Genomic DNA, 18,057 nt, shown 5'->3' with positions numbered 1-18,057 from the left:
AATCTAATTTCATACTTTAAAATATTGTAGCTACATTTTCCTAACCCCAAAGACAGCCATTAACTCAGCTTCTCTCAATCCTTTTAGCTTATTGCTGTTTGTTGGGGTTACTCACCTTTCTTGCAGTGTGGTCCATTGTAGGCAGAGTGTGTACAGTCACAGACATATCCACTGTTTTTCTCCATACACCGCCCTCTGTTATGACAGACACTAGCAGAGCCGTTGCAGTGGCCCGGGCAGCCTGGGGTCACTCCCGGTGTCAACTTGGCCTGCTCCTCCAGGTCAAGGGTCACGCCGTTCAGGGTCAACGCACGGATGCAGCCCAGGAAACTGCTCTCTTTGAAGGTGGATCCTCCTGGCAGGAAGTAGGAAGTAGGAAACACAGGAAGTATAAACTGTATGTCTAAACTGCTCTAGAAATAGAAGAATACTACTTCCAATGTGAAACTTAACAGTAGCTAATATGCAAAGAAAGTGTTGTTATGGTTTGACCTGGGTCTAGTGCCTACCTATGAACAGTAGGCTTTTGAGCTGCAGGCGGTAGTGCCCTTCAGAGGGGGCCTCCAGAGTGTGTAGGGGCAGCTGGTCCACTTGCAGGGAGGCCACCTTCAAGTTGCGTTCAGCCCTAACGTAGTGCCACTGCTTATCATTCAGGGGGACAGGGGACGTCACCGCCAAGTCCACCGGGCCGTTCCCAACGTCAAAGATGAATGTTACAGCTGAGGGAGCTGAGGGGGAGAGACAGACAGAAATTCAAGTTCAAAACGTGGCCCACTTTTGTTTAAGATGGATTTGTCTTAGGCTTGTAGTCTTTGGCTCCTGGGCCAACGTATTCTCCCCACTCAACCACAGTTTCCCATAATGTTATCAGAACTATCTAATCAAATACCAAGTCATCTTTCATCTAGAAACAGAAAAGGTTTCAACTTGAGGTGATCATCTATCATTTACACAAGTGCCTAGGGAGGGATTAGGGTTTGGTTGATTTGGGATTCAGGGAGAGAGAAGCTCACTGGTCAACTTCAGGGTGATGAAGTCAGTGGTCCCCATGTTCTCCAGGAGAACACCAGAGGAAGCTGTGGTCTTGAAGTACAGAGAGATGTCCGCACTGAGCTCAGCCTGGAACTTAGGGAAGTGGAGGGATGGTGACCCAGGATAGAAAGAGGCTGCATTCCACAGGAACCCTGCAAATACAGGAAAGTACAGTTAGAAAATAAAGTAACTGAAAATGTAAAAACTGGGACAATTTACCCCACTCCACCCTACTGTTACAAGAATACAGAACTTGCTCCACTCTTCCCTGGTGTTTAAAATAACAGTTACACAATTTTTGTTGGCATAGTCTGTATGAACAAAAACTAGAATTAATATTGGCATTCTCGCTTTTGGGATAATTATATGAACTGAACTAAACTTACTGTCACCGTTGCAGTGAAGTGAACCAACTCTGTATACAGCTGCTGAGCCTGTCCTGTTGGTGTCTCCTATTACAATCTCAGTCAGTGGCAGGTGATCTTTGTAGGACAGCAATCCTGTGTCGTTTACCCTGTTGGAAAAAGTCTAGATCATTGTAGACATGACCTCAGTTTACTCAATTTAAAGATGTACTCAAAGCTCTAAGAAATTATACATTTATAGAAGGAAAGACTGATTGGTAAAACACGTAAATGTTGTTAATGCAGGTCATAAAACATATAAATGCATTGGCATTCACTGTACCACAAGTGAGTGTCTGCATCACAGTTGCAGAAGTAGTTCATGTCGATGCAGTTTTCCTCCAGGCTGCAGGAGCACTGTTGGACCCCAGGTACAGAGCCTCCCCAGTAGGTCTGTTTCTCTCCACTCCTGTCCAGCCACCATGACAGGGGCCTCCCATCTACAACCAACGCACATTTATTTCCATCATGCAATCTCTACGAAAATAACAAATATTTATTACATCATCAACTGTACTCTTTGTCTGGCCAATGTGGTCTGCTTGGCACATAGGACATGTTCACCTACTACACACAGAGGTTTATCTTCTGCCATCATAGAAAACACATGATTGATTTTTTGTCTTGTAAACCCGACCCTACGCACATTGTGGGAGGCAAACATCTGTCAAGGGAGACTAATTGATTTTGTAGGCAATTCCACTGAAGTTGGTGAAAAAAAACCCAAAAACCTTGTCTTGACATATTGTCTTGCCTGTATCTAAAACAAGACCGTCTGCATCAATATTTCATATGAGAAACAAAAAATCCCCAGGCGAGACAGCTGAAGAAGTCAGTGAGTCTTTTTTCACAGTGGGAGTTGGAATCAAAGGGAGCAGAGGGTTTCAGCAATACTTAGAATTCACTCTGAATATTTTTGCACAACTTTTTTGGCAGAAATCCATTATGTAATTTGAATTAAACTTGAGCTCTCTGTATACTGTTTGCACTTATCAGGCTTCCAATAAGACTCACCCCAAGTATTGAAGAGACGGGACTTCCTGCAGCTGTAGACTACTTCCTGTTGACAGTGCTTAGACCGTCCAATCAGAGTGCGGAGGTGCTCCAGGGAGACAGTGTAGTTGAACCGCATCACATACGGCTTCTTTGTTGTGGCTCCAGTCACATTCACAGACCCACTGTTGTTGTGGCCCACCACTGTCCATACCTTGTTCTCTATAGGGAAGACAGAGTAGGCATTTTACTTTATATACAGGATAATCTGGTTAACAGCACAGTGGATAATCCAGATGATCATATTAGCATAAGAAAGACGACTAGAATGTAATTTTTTTCCCAAGATAGGTGTCCTTCACATTTCTAATTATTAATTTAATTCAGGTTAGTCAACTGTATGGAAAGTACACTAGAGATAAACAAAGATGTGTAAAGTGGTGGACACACTTAATCGCATTAGCCTCATATTATCTAATTGAGAATATCCAAAACTGCACCAGTAGCTTTCCTGGCCTAGCCTGGTTACCAAACGCTGTGCTCACCATTGTTTCACTACAATTCAGTCTGGTTTAACCAGACTATGCCAAGCCATGAGCTCACCAGTCATGTTGCAGTAGACCAGTGCTGCCTTTAGAGGACCACTCCCATCTGGATCAATGTAAAAGTAGCCAGACGTACTCCCCATTTGTCTGTGTGTCTCACACGACGCTTCATAAATAGCTGTAGGAAGCAAGATCAGTACTTATATCAATAGCCCATACGAGTGTTGCAGTATGCCAAGAGCACTAGCTCAATTACATTTTCTTGTCACATGCAAAATGTGTGAACGGTATTGGCGTGAAGCAGAAAGCCACGGCAGCTTTTATAATTCAGCAGTCAGTAAAGTTCCCTCCACTTCACAATTTATGACACCCTTATGGGAATATCAATGAGAGTTCAGTGACGGGAAATAGTGGAAACACTAATGTAACTTTAGTCACTCTATACAGTATATTAAACATAACATACACTCACTACCGGTACACCTGGGTCGGACCCCTTTTGCCTCCAGAATAGCCTGAATTCTTTGTTCATAGAAACGTTGCTCAATTAGTATCAAGGGACCTAACGTGTGCCAGGATAACATTTTCCACACCAATACACCACCAGCCTGTACCGGGTGGACACCAGGCAGGATGGGCCATGGACTCATGCTGCTTGTACCAAATTCAGACTCTGCCATCAGCATGACGCAACAGGAACTGGGATTCGTCGTACCAGGCAATGTTTTTCCACCCCTCAATTGTCCAGTGTTGGTGATCGCGTGAACACTGGAGCCTCTTCTTTTTGTTTTTAGCTGATAAGAGTGGAACTTCGAGTGGTCTTCTGCTGCATATAGCCCATCTGTGACAAGGACCGACGAGTTGTGCGTTCCGAGATGCCATTCTGCACACCACTGTTGTACTGTGGCGTTATTTGCCTGTTTGTGGCCCGCCTGTTAGCTTCCATGACTCTTGCCATTTTCCTTCGACCTCTCATCAATGAGCTGTTTATGCCCACAGGACTGCCGCTGACTGGATGTTTTTTATTTATCCCACCATTCTCGGTAAACCCTAGACATTGTTTTGTGTGACAAGCCCAGGAGGCCGGCCATTTCTGAGATACTGGAACCGGCACACCTGTCACCGACGCTCATACCATGCTCAAAATCGCTTTTGCCCATTCTAAAGTTCAATCCAACAGTAACTGAATGCCTCGATGCCTGTCTGCCTGCTTTATATAGCAAGCCACGGCAACGTAACTCACTGTCTGTAGGAGCGAACCATTTTCTCGAACAGGGTGATGTACCTAATAAACTGTCCGCTGAGTGCAGTTGTACTGTATATTTTCACAGGTGAAGATTTTCACTATCATGAAGGAGCCAGTTTAAAGGGTGACTGCACTTCCTGATTTGGCCTCGTTTTAGAATTGGTTCATGAAGAAATGCTAGCGGCATGACTGAATTCAAACGTGAGTTGGTTTTGGGGTGTAGTTTGATGTGGGTGTCTCTTGTGTGTCTTCGCCAGTGGAAGAGTTAACCAAATAATTTAGCCAATTAGCTTTAGCCAGCTGGTGTGCGACCATGGCAAAATTGGTTTGACTTTGGATAGCCTATCCCTGTGGGTAGTTAGAGACCATCAATGAATTACACAATGTAAATGAGACAATATTTTCATATTACACACCTTTTAGTTCTTAGTAAATTCTTTCAATATTTGTATTGGAATTTCTAAAATGTATTGTTAGTTTGAGGTTTTTAAGCATTGAAATTTGGAGCTATTGGAAATTTTAACACATTGTCTCATGTATCTTGTGTATTTTACCGATGGTCTCTAACTAGCCCCATAGGGATATCCAAAGTCAGCCCAGATTTATCATGGGCATTACATTTGGGCCGCAGTTGTAACAGTTTGACTTACAGTTGTGACAGGTTTCTCCAGTGTAGCCTGTCCCTGAGCAGTCACAGTAGAAATGATCCCATGATTGGGTGCATCGTCCGTCATGCTCACAAAAATTAGGCAGACATCTATGGAAAGAGAGAGACATGTTCAAACTCCGAACATAACTCATGACTGCAGAGCTGCATACAGTAGCATGAAAAGCAATTAATAGAAGATAAAAGAGATATACAAGGCAGTTCCTCTATCATAGTGTTGTGTCCTTGCATATCCACTGTCTATAACCCTCGATATAGCCACTGTCTGTGCTGTCTCCTCTGCCTGTTCCCTCCATCACTCCACCCCTCCATCTCTCCATTCCTCCATAGAGCAGGCTTAGGGAGGAAACAGTGTGACTCCTGGAGCGCGTCAACCTAATCACTGCTGCCTGCTCTGGCACAGCCACAACATATTTCTCACTCAGCCTAATAGTCAGAGCTGGCACACAGGCAAATCAATACTGGCAGGGAGGGATGGGAGAGATACACGCACGCACCCACACACCCACCCACACACACACACACACACACACACACACACACACACACACACACACACACACACACACACACACACACACACACACACACACACACACACACACACACACACACACACACACACACACACACACACACACACACCTGCCACAGAGGGATGGGAACAAATTATTCAGAGGATGTTTCTGGCTTTGGCAGTGTGACAGTACAGGCATTCAGTCCAAGGGGATGCATCTAAAATGGCTCCCTATTCCCTATATAGTACACTACTTTTGGTCAGTGCACTATGGTGCCATTTAGGACCCACACCAGGAAAATGCTCTGTTGTAATGGGAGTCCTTCCATTTGATCTCAGGTCATACACATGTCATACTGATAGATTGAAGAGACAGAAACAGATATACTTTCCCGTATATTGCATAGAACAGTGTCACAAATGACATACTGTAGCCTAAATACAAGATATAAAAACATGAATTGTTGAGATTTTGTGAGCATACCTGTTGCGGATCCCACAGATGTCGAACTGAAGCTTGCTGTAATTACCCAAAAGCCCTTGCTGCACACGGGGTAGATCCATAAGTTGGTTGTTTAGGAAGATCTGACGCATGCACCCCTGGAAGGCCACAGTAGGGTTCTTACAGTCACCACTGTATTGGGGACAACCTGTTAGAAATCATGACAATATTTGCATTGCTAAATCATTCCAGAAATAGTCATCAAACACATTTTGATGAAGCACTGATCTAATTAAAACACACACTTAAAAAATTTAAGCATAATTTAAGACACAGTCATGACCAATTTTCCACCAATAATAAGCAATAGTTAAAAGACTGCCATCTTACCTCCAAAAAATACACTATTGCCTGAGTCTGGATTACTTTGTACGTCCATGGTAGATGTTGGCTCATTGTCCAAGACCAGGGAAACCATGAGATCTCTGTAGCTCAGACTAACAGAATGCCACAGTCCATCAGTTACACTGACTTCTAGTAAAACAGAACACAGAAAAACACAGCATTGGTTAGGCTACATATACTGCAGTATGCTGCTAATTCATTGTTACCTGCAAACTTAGCAAACATTAGCGAGCGCAAAGTCAATGTGACATGCCATTAGGTGGCTTTTTCTAGCTAGCTAGCTGCTAACCTATGGAAATGTTTGTTTTCTGCTCAGCAGCTCCATGGACCATAAGGTGCAGTTGACCTCTTCTGATTTGCAACACCAGGTGCTGTGATCCATGTGCCAGGCCGGTGGAGAACAGAAGTCCTTCCTGGTTCCAGGTCCTGAAGTGGAAGTGTACGTCCAGCCCCCACACCCCAAGAGGCTGCAGGGGTAGAGATAGGTAGCTACTGCTGGAGGACAGGAAGGTGGTGGACACCATCTGGGGCTGGGGCTCAGAGCATGAGAAGGTCACGTTGCCCTGGGGAACAGAGGAAAGGATAAGTAGGGGTCAATACTATACCCATTCAGTGGTAGCCTACTACTGTCTTTTATTGAGATGTGCTGATTAGCAACTGTTCAAAGAGATGGAAATTGTATACAGTATGGGTAGTCATTCCTTTTGTGTGTCTGTTCTGGAGTCCTTTAAGTCATGGGTCCTTTCCTGTGACATATACAGAATGAATGTGCATGCGTCGCTGACATACTGTACGTCTCACACACACACTAGCAGATACAATGTTATTCATGGTCATCTGAGTGGAAAGGCCATGGAAATGTCAAATGTTATCACTAATTCAGCTTTCGTGTCCCAGTGAGAATGAAGGAGCAGTGAGAGTGAATACAGATTTCAGTATTTGTCCGATACACATGCTCAGTTTAGCTGTGAATACATCATCGATCCCGCTGCCTGCCACAGAGGAGAACAGAACTCAGGTGCTGGCTGTCTATCTGCACTTGACACATTTATAACTTATCCCAGTTACTAATAAGCATACACCCATTAACAAAATGACTGTAACAACTGTTAAATCCCAGTGAATTAATACATTGAAAAATTGTATGGTTGAGAGGAATGAGGCAAAAGGAATGGCAAATAAGTCTGGCTGCACAATCGATTGGCAAACGTACTACAAATTGAGAAATCATGTGACTAAACTGAATAAAAAGAAGAAGAAACCACACTATGAAACAAAGATAAATTATATAAAAAAAATACAGTAAAAAGCTTTAGAGCACCTTCAATGAAATTTTGGGAAAAAATGCAAACTGAACTCCATTATTCATTGAATCAGATGGCTCATTCATTACAAAACCGACTGGTATTGCCAACTACTTTAATGTTTTTTTCATGGGCAAGATTAGCAAATAAAATAAAATAAAATCAGATCAAAAGTTATTTGTCACATACACATGGTTAGCAGATGTTAATGCGAGTGTAGCGAAATGCTTGTGCTTCTAGTTCTGACCATGCAGTAATATCTAAGAAGTAATCTAACAATTTCACAACAACTACCTTATACACACAAGTGTAAAGGAATGAATACGAATACATACATAAAAATATATGAATGAGCGATGGCCGAACGGCATAGGCAAGATGCAGTAGATTGTATAGAGTATTGTATATACATATGAGATGAGTAATGTAGGGTATTTAAACATTACATAAAGTGGCTTTGTTTAAAGTGGCTAGTGATACATTTATTACATCAATTTTTAATTATTAAAGTGGCTAGAGATGAGTCAGTATGTTGGCAGGAGCCACTCAATGTTAGTGATGGCTGTTTAACAGTCTGATGGCCTTGAGATAGAAGCTGTATTTCAGTCTCTCTGTCCCCGCTTTGATGCACCTGTACTGACCTCGCCTTCTGGATGATAGCAGGGTGAACAGGCAGTGGCTCGGGTAGTTGTTGTCCTTGATGATCTTTTTGGCCTTCCTGTGACATCGGGTGGTGTAGGTGTCCTGGAGGGCAGGTAGTTTGCCCCCGACGAGCCTTACGGTTGTGGGCGGAGCAGTTAAAGTACCAGGCGGTGATACAGCCTGACAGGATGCTCTCAATTGTGCATCTGTAAAAGTTTGTGAGTGTTTTTGGTGACAAGCCAAATTTCTTCAGCCTCCTGAGGTTGAAGAGGTGCTGCTGCGCCTTCTTCACCACGCTGTCTGTGTGGGTGGACCATTTCAGTTTGTCCGTGATGTGTACGCCGAGGAACTTAAAACTTTCCACCTTCTCCACTACTGTCCCGTCGATGTGGATAGGGGGCTGCTCCCTCTGCTGTTTCCTGAAGTCCATGATCATCTCCTTTGTTTTATTGACATTGAGTGTGAGGTTATTTTCCTGACACCACATTCCGAGGGCCCTCACCTCCTCCCTGTAGGCCGTCTCGTCGTCTTTGGTAATCAAGCCTACCACTGTAGTGTCGTCTGAAAACTTGATGATTGAGTTAGAGGCGTGCATGGCCACGCAGTCATGGGTGAACAGGGAGTACAGGAGAGGGTTGAGAACGCACCCTTGTGGGGCCGCAGTGTTGAAGATCAGTGGGGTGGAGATGTTGTTTCCTACCCTCACCACCTGTGGGGGCGGCCCGTCAGGAAGTCCAGGACCCAGTTGCACAGGGCGGGGTCGAGACCCAGGGTCTCGAGCTTAATAAGTTTGGAGGGTACAATGGTGTTAAATGCTGACCTGTAGTCAATGAACAGCATTCTTACATAGGTATTCCTCTTGTCCAGATGGGTTAGGGCAGTGTGCAGTGTGATTGCGATTGCGTCGTCTGTGGACCTATTGGGTCGGTAAGCAAATTGGAGTGGGTCTAGGGTGTCAGGTAGGGTGGGGGTGACATGGTCCATGACTAGTCTCTCAAAGCACTTCATGATGACGGAAGTGAGTGCTACGGGGTGACAGTCATTTAGCTCAGTTACCTTAGCTTTCTTGGGAACAGGAACAATGGTGGCCCTCTTGAAGCATGTGGGAACAGCAGACTGGGATAAGGGTTGATTGAATATGTCCGTAAACAAACCAGCCAGCTGGTCTGCCCATGCTCTGAGGACGTGGCTGGGGATGCCGTCTGGGCCGGCAGCCTTGCGAGGGTTAACGTATAAATGTTTTACTCACGTTAGCTGCAGTGAAGGAGAGCCCGCAGGTTTTGGTAGCGGGCCGTGTCGATGGCACTGTATTGTCCTCAAAGCGAGCAAAGAAGTTGTTTAGTTTGTCTGGGAGCAAGACATCGTGGTCCGAGACGGGGCTGGTTTTCCTTTTGTAGTCTGTGATTGACTGTAGACCCTGCGACATACCTCTCGTTTCTGAGCCGTTGAATTGTGACTCTACTTTGTCTCTATACTGATGCTTAGCTTGTTTGATTGCCTTGCGGAGGGAATAGCTACACTGTTTGTATCCGGTCATGTTTCCGGTCACCTTGCCCTGAGTAAAAGCAGTGGTTCGCGCTTTCAGTTTTGCGTGAATGCTGCCATCAATCCACGGATTCTGGTTGGGGAAGATTTTAATAGACACTGTAGGTACAACATCACCGATGCACTTGCTAATAAACTCGCTCACCGAATCAGCGTATTCATCAATGTTATTGTCTGACGCTATGCGGAACATATCCCAGTCCACATGATCGAAGCAATCTTGCAGCGTAGAATCCGATTGGTCGGACCAGCGTCGAACAGACCTGAGCACGGGCGCTTCCTGTTTTAGTTTCTGTCTATAGGCTGGGAGCAACAAAATGGAGTCGTGGTCAGATTTTCCAAAAGGAGGGCGGGGGAGGGCTTTGTATGCGTTGCGGAAGTTAGAATAACAACGATCCAGGGTTTTGCCAGCCCGGGTCACACATTCGATATGCTGATAAAATTTAGGGAGCCTTGTTTTCAGAATAGCCTTGTTAAATCCCCAGCTACAATAAATGCAGCCTCAGGATATGTGGTTTCCAGTTTACATAGAGTCAAAGGAAGTTCTTTCAGGGCTGTCGATGTGTCTGCTTGGGGGGGATATACACGACTGTGATTATGATCGAAGAGAATTCTCTTGGTAGATAATGCGGTCGGCATTTGATTGTAAGGAATTCTAGGTCAGGTAAACAAAAGGACTTGAGTTCCTGTATGTTGTTATGATCACAAAACATCTCGTTAATCATAAGGCTCTTCTTCTTAGGCATGACATGCCAGCAACAAACACGGACACTACACATTCAAGGATATCTGACCAAATTATGAAAGACAAGATTTGTAATTTGGAATTCCGTAAAGTGAGTGTGGAAGAGGTGAAAAAAGTATTGTTGTCTATCAACAATGACAAGCCACCGGCGTCTGACAACATGGATGGAAAATTACTGAGGATAATAGTGGACAATATTGCCACTCCTATTTGCCATATCTTCAATTTAAGCCAACTAAAAAGTTTGTGCCCTCAGGCCTGGAGGGAAGCCAAAGTAATTCCACTACCCAAGAATAGTAAAGCCCCCTTTACTGGCTCAAATAGCCTGTTACCAACCCTTAATAAAGTTTTAGGAGAAATGTTTTTGACCAGATACAATGCTATTTTACAGTGAACAAATTGACAATAGACTTTCAGCATGCTTATAGGGAAGGACATTCAACTAGCACAGCACTTACACAAATGACTTGATGATTTGCTGAGAGAAATTGATGATAAAAAGATTGTGGGGGCTGTTATGTAAGACTTCAGTGCAGCTTTTGACATTATCAATCATAGTCTGCTGCTGGAAAAACATATGTGTTATGGCTTTACATCCCACGCTATATTGTGGATAAAGAGTTACCTGTCTAACAGAACACAGATGGTGTTCTTTATTTATTTTATTTTACCTTTATTTAACCAGGTAGGCAAGTTGAGAAAAAGTTCTCATTTACAATTGCGACCTGGCCAAGATAAAGCAAAGCAGTTCGACACATACAACAACACAGAGTTACACATGGAGTAAAACAAACATACAGTCAATAATAAAGTAGAAAAATATGTCTATATACAATGTGAGCAAATGAGGTGAGATAAGGGAGGTAAAGGCAAAAAAGGCCATGGTGGCAAAGTAAATACAATATAGCAAGTAAAACACTGGAATTGTAGATTTGTAGTGGAATAAAGTGCAAAGTAGAAATAGAAATAATGGGGTGCAAAGGAGCAAAATAAATAAAATAAATAAATACGGTAGGGGAAGAGGTAGTTGTTTGGGCTAAATTATAGATGGGTTATGTACAGGTGCAGTGATCTGTGAGCTGCTCTGACAGCTGGTGCTTAAAGCTAGTGAGGGAGATAAGTGTTTCCAGTTTCAGAGATTTTTGTAGTTCGTTCCAGTCATTGGCAGCAGAGAGCTGGAAGGAGAGACGGCCAAAGGAGGAATTGGCTTTGGGGGTGACCAGAGAGATATACCTGCTCGAGCGCGTGCTACAAGTGGGTGCTGCTATGGTGACCAGTGAGCTGAGATAAGGGGGGACTTTACCTAGCAGGGTCTTGTAGATGACCTGGAGCCAGTGGGTTTGGCGACGAGTATGAAGCGAGGGCCAGCCAACGAGTGCGTACAGGTCGCAGTGGTGGGTAGCATATGGGGCTTTGGTGACAAAATGGATGACACTGTGATAGACTATATCCAGTTTATAGAGTAGGGTATCGGAGGCTATTTTGTAAATGACATCGCCGAAGTCGAGGATCGGTAGGATGGTCAGTTTTACGAGGGTATGTTTGGCAGCATGAGTGAAGGATGCTTTGTTGTGAAATAGGAAGCCAATTCTAGATTTAACTTTGGATTGGAGATGTTTGATGCGAGTCTGGAAGGAGAGCATACAGTCTAACCAGACACCTAGGTATTTGTAGTTGTCCACATATTCTAAGTAAGAACCGTCCAGAGTAGTGATGCTGGACGGGTGGGCAGGTGCAGGCAGCAATCGGTTGAAGAGCATGCATTTAGTTTTACTAGTTTTTAAGAGCAGTTGGAGGCCACGGAAGGAGAGTTGTATGGCATTGAAGCTCGTCTGGAGGGTTGTTAACACAGTGTCCAAAGAAGGGCCAGAAGTATACAGAATGGTGTCGTCTGCGTAGAGGTGGATCAGAGAATCACCAGCAGGAAGAGCGACATCATTGATGTATACAGAGAAAAGAGTCGGCCCAAGAATTGAACCCTGTTGCACCCCCATAGAGACTACCAGAGGCCCGGACAACAGGCCCTCCGATTTGACACATTGAACTCTATCAGAGAAGTAGTTGGTGAACCAGGCGAGACAATCATTTGAGAAGCCAAGGCTATTGAGTCTGCCGATGAGGATGTGGTGATTGACAGAGTCGAAAGGCTTGGCCAGGTCAATGAATACGGCAGCAGTATTGTTTCTTATCGATGTTGGTTACGATATCGTTTAGGACCTTGACCGTGGCTGAGGTGCACCCATGACCAGCTCTCAAACCAGATTGCATAGCGGAGAAGGTGCGGTGGGATTCGAAATGGTCGGTAATCTGTTTGTTGACTTGGCTTTAATGGAAGCCTCTTCAACACAATCCAGGTAGAATCAGGAATTCCCCAGAGCAGCTGTCTAGGCCCCTTACTCTTTCCAATCTTTACTAACAGCTTTGAGTAAAGCCAGTGTGTCTATACGGATGACTCAACAGTATATACGTCAGCTACTACAGCAACTGAAATGACTGCAACACTTAAAAAAGAGCTGCAGTTAGTTTCAGAATGGGTGGCAAGGAATAAGTGTGTCCTAAATATTTCAAAAACTATAAGCATTGTATTAGGGACAAATCTTTTACTAAACCCTAAACCTCAACTAAATCTTGTAATAAATAATGTGGAAATTGAGCAAGTTGAGGTGACTAAACTACTTGGAGTAACCCTGGATTGTAAACTGTCATGGTCAAAACATATTGATACAACAATTAGCTAAGATGGGGAGATGTCTGCCCATAATAAAGTGCTGTTCTACCTTCTTAACAGCACTATCAACATGGCAGGTCCAACAGGCTCTAGTTTTGTTGCACCTGGACTACTGTTCAGTCATGGGGTCAGGTGCCACAAAGAGGAACTTAGGAAAATTGCAATTGGCTCAGAACAGGGCAGCATGGCTGGCCCTTGGATGTGCATAGAGAGCAAACATTAATAATATGCATGCCAATCTCTCCTAGCTCAAAGTAGAGGAGAGATTGACTTCATCACTACTTGCCTTGGCAGCAGCTAATGGGGAACCATAATAAATACAAATACAAATCTGAAACTGTCCCAGAACATATTACAGACTCTCTGCCAAGCAGCATCTCAAATACCTTTACTGTCTCTTTCATTGGCTTCCACAGTTCACATGGATGGTAATGACAAAGAGGGCCAACAATGGGCAAGTATTGTATTAGATCAAACAGAACATTTTAGCACTTTCTGTTTGATCTAATACCTGAACATTTGCCATGGGAACTATGCAATGTGCCAGGTACGCCTTCTGCACAGATGCCCAGTTGGGCTGAAAATAATGACAACAGTGGCTTCCTTTCATTTCTCATTAATGCCTCCTCCTCACCATGTCTATCTACCATATATTCACATTGGATGTGTCTCAAATGACACCCTATTCCCTATATAGTGCACTACTTGTGTATACCACTATATAGGGAATAGGGTGCCATTTGGGACATACACATTACCTCCACAGACAGAGCTCACCGTAAGCTGGGAGGGAGTGGGTGTCCATGGCTCAGCGCCTGCCTGTAATTGGTCACCAAAGGGTTCTAGAGACAGCTGTACAATATTATATTAAAATAGAGAGAGCAGAGGCGTTCTGTAATAGACTGAGAAAACTGCACCTACTTTGCCTCTTCCTAACCACCATTTAATTTTATATATGCATCATCTTCCAGCATTGTAGTTTTTAAAATGTATTTTGAGAGGTGTGAACCTTCATGACACAAAACAAATTTATACTTAAAGCAAAAAGGCCCAAGGAGGTGTGGTATATGGCCAACATACCGCAGCTAAGGGCTGTTTTTATGCACGACACAAAGCGGGGTGCCTTGATACACTGCACACTGCCCTAACCCATCTGGACAAGAGGAATACCTATGTAAGAATGCTGTTCATCGACTACAGCTCAGCATTTAACACCATGGTACCCTCCAAACTCGTCATTAAGCTCGAGACCCTGGGCCTCGACCCCGCCCTTTGCAACTGGGTCCTGGACTTTCTCACGGGAGCCCCCCAGGTGGTGAGGGTAGGAAACAACATCTCCACCCCACTGATCCTCAACACTGGGGCCCCACAAGGGTGTGTTCTCAGCCCTCTTCTGTACTCCCTGTTCACCCATGACTGCGTGGCCATGCACGGCTCCAACTCAATCATCAAGTTTGCAGACGACACAACAGTGGTAGGCTTGATTACCAACAACGACGAGACGGACTACAAGGAGGAAGTGAGGGCCCTCGGAGTCTGGTGTCAGGAAAATAACCTCACACTCAACGTCAACAAAACAAAGGAGATGATCGTGGACTTCAGGAAACAGCAGAGGGAGCACCCCCATCCACATTGACGGGACAGTAGTGGAGAAGGTGGAAAGTTTTAAGTTCCTCGGCGTACACATCACGGACAAACTGAAATGGTCCACCCACACAGACAGCGTGGTGAAGAAGACGCAACAGCACCTCTTCCTCCTCAGGAGGCTGAAGAAATTTGACTTGTCATCAAAAACACTCACAAACTTTTACAGAAGCACAATCGAGAGCATCCTGTCGGGCTGTATCACCGCCTGGTACGGCAACTGCTCCGCCCACAACCGTAAGGCTCTCCAGAGGGTAGTGAGGTCTGCACAACGCATCACCGGGGGCAAACTACCTGCCCTCCAAGACACCTACACCACCCGATGTCACAGGAAGGCCAAAAAGATCATCAAGGACAACTACCACCCGAGCCACTGCCTGTTCACCCTGCTATCATCCAGAAGACCAGGTCAGTACAGGTGCATCAAAGCTGGGACCGAGAGACTGAAAAACAGCTTCTATCACAAGGCCATCAGACTGTTAATCAGCCATCACTAACATTGAGTGGCTCCTGCCAACATACTGACTCATCTCTAGCCACTTTAATAATTAAAAATTGGATGTAATAAATGTATCACTAGTCACTTTAAACAATGCCACTTTATATAATGTTTAAATACCCTACATTACTCACCTCATATGTATATACAATACTCTATACAATCTACTGCATCTTGCCTATGCCATTTGGCTATCGCTCATCCATATATTTATATGTACATATTCTTATTCATTCCTTTGTTTTTTGTGAAATTGTTAGATTTCTTGTTAGATATTACTGCATGGTCGGAACTAGAAGCACAAGCATTTCGCTACACTCGCATTAACATCTCCTAACCATATGTATGTGACAAATAAAAATTTATTTTATTTGATTACAGCCCTTAAGCGTGGTATATTGCCTATATATCACAAACCCCCGCGGTGCCTTATCGCCATTATGAATTGGTTACCAACGTAATTTGACCAGTAAAAAAATATATTTTGGTCATACCAATGGTATACCGTCTGATATATCACAGCTTTCAAACTATCAGCATTCAGGGCTCGAACCACCTGGTTTTTAATGCAAAACACCCCACATTCATCCATACTGGGTCATTTAGGCATAATGTATAGAATGACTTTAATTAATGGTCATTCTTATTGAAGTTTATTCAGTTGGAGTGTAGTATGTACATAAAAGGGCGTCGTTAAGGGGGGGAAAACATGAATGATTCATGGGGCCCTAGCCTGGTAGGGGCCCCTAAATGTTTAGAAAATAATTTGTTAATCATTTAAAAAATGTTAGACAAAAAAATCTGTGATGAAAATTAAAACGTACAGCCATAATCAGATCAGGCATCTCTACCCAACCATCTCGTTTGTACCCCCCCATAATGCACATGGTTTGGCCATTCTCCATGAGGAGAAAAAAACAATACCTCTGATCTGACAGTTGATCAAGCATGTAGCCTAAGCAGTCATGAGAGATAACCACTATGTCCCCCTCAAAAACGAAATCAGAAAAGGAAAGAAAGGAAACAGAGACGGATAAAGCAAAATTCAGGGAAAAAAATACTCACTACGTTTTTTCACAGAAGAAAAAGAGGAGAAGGATTTGAGTGGTAAGTCAGTGTAGACGGCCTGCCGAAGTGAGTAGCCTAGCTAGTCAATATAGCTATCTTGATAGCTTGCTAGCTACACGTAACTAACTGCCCACCGTTGACTCATTCGGCTCGGTCAGAGCAGTAATTATTAACATGATGATGATGAGCTACCACTACCAGCTATGGCTAGCTAATTAGCTATTATTTAGATATTATTATAACTGTATTCCACAACATTTGTATGATATTTGTTAGCTAGCAAGACAAAAATTAAAACCTAACATGTAGTCTACCTATCCATACTGTAGATTCTAGTACTACTACTGCCGTAGGCAAAGATCCCAACATGTGTCTACCACATGAAGTTGAAACAGTAGACCTTGGAGGTGAGGCAGTTGTTTTATAGCAGCAGCAGCATAACTAGACACATTTTGTATTGTAAAGTTAGGCACATGATGACTTAGATATACTTAAATACGTATTCTATTTGATATGTACAGTTGAAGTCAGAAGTTTACATACACCTTAGCCAAATACATTTAAACTCAGTTTTTTACAATTCCTGACATTTAATCCCGTAAAGAATTCCCTGTCTTACGTCAGTTAGGATCACCACTTTATTTTAAGAATGTGAAATGTCAGAATAATAGCAGAATTATTTATTTCAACTTTTATTTCTTTCATCACATTCCCAGTGGGTCACAAGTTTACATTCCCTCAATTAGTATTTGGTAGCGTTGCCTTTAAATTGTTTAACTTGGGTCATACGTTTCGGGTAGGTTTGTAGGCCTCCTTGCTCGCATACACGTTTTCAGTTCTGCCCACAAATGTTCTATAGGATTGAGGTCAGGGCTTTGTGATGGCCACTCCAATACCTTGACTTTGTTGTCCTTAAGCCATTTTGCAAGAACTTTGGAAGTATGCTTGGGGTCATTGTCCATTTGGAAGACTCATTTGCGACCAAGCTTTAAATTCCTGACTGATGTCTTGAGATGTTGCTTCAATATGTCCACATAATGTTCCTACCTCATGATGCCATCTATTTTGTGAAGTGCACCAGACCATCCTGCAGCAAAGCACCCCCACAACATGATGCTGCCACCCCCGTTCTTCACAGTTGGGATGGTGTCCTTCGGCTTGCAAGCCTCCCCCTTTTTCCTCCAAACATAACGATGGTCATAATGGCCAAACAGTTCTATTTTTGTTTCATCAGACCAGAGGACATTTCTCCAAAAAGTACGATCTTTGTCCCCATGTTCAGTTGCAAACCGTAGTCTGACTTTCTATCGCGGTTTTGGAGCAGTGGCTTCTTCCTTGCTGAGTGGTCTTTCAGGTGACTTCGATATAGGATTTACTGTGGATATAGATACTTTCATGTCAATTAGCCTATCAGAAGCTTCTAAAGCCATGACATAATTTTCTGGAATTTTCCAAGCTGCTTAAAGGCACAGTCTACTTAGTGTATGTAAACTTCTGACCCACTGGAATTGTGATACAGTGAATTATAAGTGAAATAATCTGTCTGTAAACAATTGTTGGAAAAATTACTTGTGTCATGCACACAGTAGATATCCTAACCGACTTACCAAACCTATAGTTTGTTAACAAGA

General features: G+C 43.5%; 1 protein-coding gene across 1 annotated transcript in view; it reads right to left on the bottom strand.

Annotated features, from left to right (window-relative positions):
* Positions 1–18,057, bottom strand: part of LOC106574290 (contactin-associated protein-like 5) — a 37,924-nt gene that overhangs the window by 5,298 nt on the left and 14,569 nt on the right. Inside the window, exons 8-18 of the mRNA XM_014150087.2 lie at positions 6,541–6,814; positions 6,237–6,380; positions 5,889–6,054; positions 4,871–4,977; positions 3,033–3,152; positions 2,451–2,651; positions 1,720–1,876; positions 1,419–1,546; positions 1,014–1,184; positions 510–728; positions 116–355 (exon numbers count right to left, since the gene is read on the bottom strand). Coding sequence (XP_014005562.2) covers positions 116–355; positions 510–728; positions 1,014–1,184; positions 1,419–1,546; positions 1,720–1,876; positions 2,451–2,651; positions 3,033–3,152; positions 4,871–4,977; positions 5,889–6,054; positions 6,237–6,380; positions 6,541–6,814 — 1,927 coding nt within the window. The remainder of the gene's footprint in view (positions 1–115; positions 356–509; positions 729–1,013; positions 1,185–1,418; positions 1,547–1,719; positions 1,877–2,450; positions 2,652–3,032; positions 3,153–4,870; positions 4,978–5,888; positions 6,055–6,236; positions 6,381–6,540; positions 6,815–18,057) is intronic.

The sequence above is a fragment of the Salmo salar genome, chromosome ssa16 (assembly GCF_905237065.1).
Source record: "Salmo salar chromosome ssa16, Ssal_v3.1, whole genome shotgun sequence".
NCBI lineage: Eukaryota > Metazoa > Chordata > Actinopteri > Salmoniformes > Salmonidae > Salmo > Salmo salar.
The sequence above is the reverse complement of the archived record's forward strand: the minus strand, read 5'-3'. Positions and strand labels throughout refer to the sequence as shown.